General features: G+C 57.3%; 1 protein-coding gene across 1 annotated transcript in view; it reads right to left on the bottom strand.

Moving 5' to 3' along the window:
- Window positions 1-5,021, bottom strand: part of CTNND1 (catenin (cadherin-associated protein), delta 1) — a gene marked incomplete at both ends in the record, with an annotated part of 7,129 nt that overhangs the window by 752 nt on the left and 1,356 nt on the right. The window contains 8 exon segments of the mRNA XM_010137299.1: window positions 186-273; window positions 855-969; window positions 1,075-1,267; window positions 1,600-1,750; window positions 2,305-2,432; window positions 3,794-3,862; window positions 4,118-4,135; window positions 4,527-4,687. Of these exon segments, the coding sequence (XP_010135601.1) occupies window positions 186-273; window positions 855-969; window positions 1,075-1,267; window positions 1,600-1,750; window positions 2,305-2,432; window positions 3,794-3,862; window positions 4,118-4,135; window positions 4,527-4,687 (923 nt within the window).

Raw genomic sequence — 5,021 nt, 5'->3', positions numbered from 1 at the left:
CAGAGGCCTTTCTTAACCGGCATCCATCATTTCTAGCCCCAAGAAGCCACATCTAAAGCCCAGACTGATGGCCTTGGCTGCCCAGAAAGCCAGGGCTGAGGGGGAGGGAGGGGGCAAAGGCCAGTTCTTCTGGGTACCCGCAAGGAGGAAGGATGATGGGCAGGTGCTGAAAGGAAGGCACATACCTGTTTTTTGGTTCCTGTCGATGAGAGGCAAGGTGCTGTCATCAAACGAGTTGCCCCCCTGGGTCCGAGAGGCATTGCTCAGGTTCACCTGGAGCAGCAGACAGGACCACTCACACCCTGGCCCAGACATGCCTTATCCATCAGCATTCTTCTCCCCTCCAGCCAACACCAGGAAGGACCCACAAACCCTCCCACAGCCCTTGAGGGAGGGGCCTGAAACAACCAGAGGGTGCTGGGGAGCCCCTGGCTGCACCCACGTTAGAGTGGAGGAGGGGGGCCTGGCATGGGCCCAGGCAGTACCCAGCCCTTAAGCAGCAAGGACAGTCCCAGCTTCGGGAAGAGAAACTGAGCCCTAGAGAGCCCTGTTCTTCAGCAGTGCCACAGCAGCTTTTAGGGCTGCAAACTCTCCTGCCCGCAGATCTGCACACTTACACGTGGCACACAGTGCTTAAAGCTTTAGAGAGTGTTTTTTCCGTAGTGGAGACCTCCCTGCTGGACATCCACTGAGAAATGGCAGAGGGGACACCTACCTTCAAGGGTTTCCAATCCCACCACCAAGGTAAGAGCTGAAATCCAGTACTGCTGAGCTCCAGGAACACCCCTCTGCCTGCTGCAGGGCCCTACCTACCACCCCAGCCACGAGGCACCCCCATTCCCCCACCCCCATACCTGGAAATCTGACTTCTTCCAGCCTTCCTTCTCGAGGGGCTTCCGCAGCTCTTTGTACCCCCAGACTGTCTGCAAGACGAGGGCGGCTGCTCGGACTTCTCTCTCTGAGCGGTTCCTAGAAAGAGGTGAAGGAAGAGACGTTTGGAAATACCTGTAGCCTCGAGGAAGCTCCTGGAAAAGCCCCTCTCTGTCCTTGCAGTATCCTTCGAGCAGAACCTACCCAGATTTGTTGATCAGCACCAACTTCTCAATCGCCTGCGTTTCGCGCAGCTTCTTGGCAGCCTCCAGGTTGTCTACAATTACTTCATTGATGGTATTCAGGATTGACACCACTGTGTCCTCAGAGAGGTTTTTGGCTGGGGTCTGCTGGCCTCCTGGCAGGTTCTTCACTAGGTTGGGGATGGCGTGTTTACCTGGGAAGGGGAAAGCACTGGGCATGAGCAAGCAAGGAAGAGGACTACAAGGAAAAAAAAAAAAAAAAAAAAAAAAAAAAAAAAAAAAAAAAAAAAAAAAAAAAAAAAAAAAAAAAAAAAAAAAAAAAATCACTGCAGAAGGATGAGGGACAGGCAACCAGTCTGGATGTCCCTCTCAGTGGGACTCAGAACACGCTGTTCTGGGAGAGGAGCAGTAGACAGACGGTGGGCTGATGCCCACACACCTCCTCAACTGCCAAGATCAGGAGGTAGATCCTGCCTAACCTGGACGCGTATGGACAGCCCGATGTCTTCTGCTCCGCAGCCCTCACCTATGAGCTCTTTGTTACGCAAGTCGACAGCCAAGTTGCGCAGGGCCCCGGACGCTGCTTTTACCACTCGCTCACTGTCGTCCGTCAGGAGGTCGGCAATGGCGGAGAGCCCCTTCTCCTGGCGCAGCGCTGCACGGATGTACCGGCCATACTGTGGGGCAAAGGCAGAGCACCACGGTGGAACCGGGGCAGGCACAGACCCTTCTCACTCCTGAGGACACCATGGGCAGCCCCGCCACCCACTCTCATCTTGGGACTGGAGGGTGCTGGCTTCAGCCACAGTGAGAAAGGCTGCAAAGGTCCCATTCCTGCCTCAAAAACCCAGGCCAGGCCCAGATGGTCTTTGCGTACACAGCAGGAGAAAGCAGGTCAGAGGGCTGTGGAGCAACCCCAAACCATCATCCCCTGCCCTCAGGCTAGGGAAGGAACGGCAGGGAACCGGCTGCAAGCAGGGACAGAGACAGAAGACACAGCTGGCAGGGCGCACAGAGCCCTTAGAGCACAGGAGAGCCCTGGTCCACACCTGAATCACGCTGCTGAACGTATCTTCGAGCCGTGAGACAAGCACAAAACCAACAGTCTGAACCAGCAGAGCCTCAGCCATCTACAGCTCTGCTGGGAGCCAGGGTGCTGCTGCCCGCTCCCCACAGCACCCTGCCCTGCACACAGGCAAGCAGGGCACAGCCAGCTCCCCCAGGCACTCACCGTCCAGCTGCCCGCGCACAGGTTCTGGATGGCCCCTGCCGAAGCCTCCAGGATGGCTGGGGTCTTGCTTTCCTTCAGAAGGGAGATGTATATCCGGACCACTTCTGGCTGGAAGAGGAGCTCGTAGCCTGCCAGGAGAACGCAGGTAGGAAGGACTTACTCAAGGGCTCTGCTAACATCTGACTAATTCAAAGCAGCACTGCTGGGCAGACAAGGCCAGAAGCTTCCACCCAGGCTCACAGTTCCCTGGAGGCTGTGTGGGCCAGGCTGCCCCATGGTACAGAAACCCTGGCACCAGCCCCGATCAGGTGTGCCATGGCCACTGCCCACAGACCCCCAGGCACCGCTGCAGCTCAGGAGAGGTTTGGCCTGAGCCGCAGCACGGCTGCCATCAGCAAGGAGACCTCAGTTTCAGTAACAGCCCCTCGCTGAGCAGTGCCCAGCCCAGGCAAGGGCATGTGGTAGGGCAGCAACCCGGCAGCGGGCGCTGCAGTAGAAAAAGACTCAGCCCACACTCTCGGTGGGAGGAAGGGGAAACACCCCAGGTGAGTGGCCACCAACACCAGACTGAAGAAGCTTGGGTTTGGCTCATCCTCAGAGCCTGAGGGCACCAGATCTCCAGCTCTCCACTACCCCAGCAAGCAGGCAGGGACCAGACCTTCAAGGATTAACTCTTTTCCATGGGAACGTGTGCACAGAAGCGACTCCTAAAGCAGGTGAGATTGCAGATTGTTCTCTGGCCCCTGCAGGCAGAAGCAGGTGGCTTTCTGGGGCTTCCACCAGAGATGGGTGCCGACTCTTCCCACAGCCCAGGTCAGCCTGAGGTGCCACCACCACATCTGAGCTGCTCACAAGGTCAGGTCTGTCCTAGGCTTCCCTGTGATCCTTCAGACTTGACTCTGTGGGTCCTCCCAGGAACCACAGGGTGTTCTGGGGCAGAAGGAGCTGAACTTGAGCCCCAGGCTAATGTCCACTGCTTGGCCAGCCAGAGAGGGGTTATGATTCACAGCCTTCTTGGTGGTGAGATGCTTGTCCCAAGGGCTTCTTGGAATGACCGTTCCTCATGCTGGAGAACACGTCAATGCCTGGTTTTCTGGCTTTAAATCCTGCCTGTTCTTTATACCAAGGAGAGCAGAGCAGGCAAGAGGGCAATTGTGATGCGAAGCCTGAGACCACCATAGAGGGCCACCATTCCTAGGGCTGCATCACCAGGCTGTCTCCAGTCCCTAGGTCAACCGTTCGCTCTGCAGCCCCAGGAAGCCCACCTCCAGGCAGCACCGACCTCCTCCAAGCACAAGCAGCATCCTCACAACAGCCTGTGGCAGAGCTGGTGTTGTACCAGGCATCTGGGCAACCAGAAGCATACCTCCTCCAAGCCAAACCTCTGCCCATTTGAGGGGCTCCCTTCAACGGGAAATCAACTCTACTCACTCCTCTCCTGGAGGGCTTGTGGAAAAGCAGCCCTGCACACCCAGACCGAGGAACTCACCTTTGGCTGGAGTCGTTCGTTTGGGAAAATCCACTGTATCAGCACCAGGGTCTTCCGGGAGCTTTTTACCTTCAAAGGGCAAGCAGAGAGGCATGAGACACCTCCTCTCCCCACCCATCTCAGCCCAACAGCTCTTTGCCACTTGCTACAAGGACAAGCTCAGAGGTGAGCTGAAGCTAAGCCACCAGCATCTCCCAAGAGGGGACGTCAAGGGCAGTAGCCAAGCTGCAGGCAGTACCTGCCCAGCTAGGGGGGCGCAACACAAACAGCTAGAGAAAGCACCCAGTCAGACCACGGGAAAATTAAAACCAAGAGCACACTCACCTCTGGAGAACCATTCGTCTATTGGCGAAGCGGAGAGAAGGACAGGAGAGAGGGGAGGCAGGAGGAGAGAAGTGCCAGCAGCATCATGGGGCAGATCATTTGGCAAGAAAGCGAAGGGGAAGGGGCAACACAGGAGAAAAGGGAAGGTGTAGAGTTAGTCGACATCTATCCATCACCATCCCACCACCACAGAAACCCACCATTAGCTTGTGTCAAATGCTTTGGGTAAGCCCAGCAGCAGCTCCCAAAGCCAGGGGAGGTGGCTGCGTCTCCAGAGAAAGCTGCAGTTTAGCCTTCACACATGAGATGCCAGAGCAGGAGCACAGAGACCCCAGACCACCCCCAAGCTCCAGTGTAGTAGATCTGTCTTTATCCCACCCTCCCCCCACGCTGCTGCCACCCAACAAACCTTTGCCCTTCTTGGCACCGAAGCAGCTGGCAGCGTGGGGCCCAGCGCTGTTGGCAGGGGCCAGAGGCGTCTCCTGGTAGCGCTCGGCGTGGGGGATCTCACGGTGGACTTGGTAGGACAAGTTTCTCAGCAAGCACACACAGTTCTCCACCAGCTAGAGGGAGAGTTGGACAGTTTCAATGCCCCATCGAGGTGAATCAGGGAGCCCAGAGCTGGGGGATTCCAGCATGGGGACGACTGGGATTGGTAGAGCCCTGCCGGGAGGCCAGTGCTCCCACTGCAAACTGCAGACCGAGAGCCAGACGCCTCCTGGTCAGACAGCACCCGGGTCACACCCCACGCAGGCTTCCTCTCCTCAGGCAGAGATCGTGGAAAGGCACGAGCCTGGACTGGGCCTTCCCAAGCTGGTCCTGTCAGACCAAACCCCTCCCCGGTGAGGCTTCACCCCGTCCGTTCTCCCACTGTCCTTGCGACTCCAGCCGGCCGAAACACCTG

Source organism: Buceros rhinoceros, unplaced genomic scaffold (genome assembly GCF_000710305.1).
Source record: "Buceros rhinoceros silvestris isolate BGI_N320 unplaced genomic scaffold, ASM71030v1 scaffold25905, whole genome shotgun sequence".
NCBI lineage: Eukaryota > Metazoa > Chordata > Aves > Bucerotiformes > Bucerotidae > Buceros > Buceros rhinoceros.
This window is presented reverse-complemented; position numbering and strand designations above follow the sequence as displayed.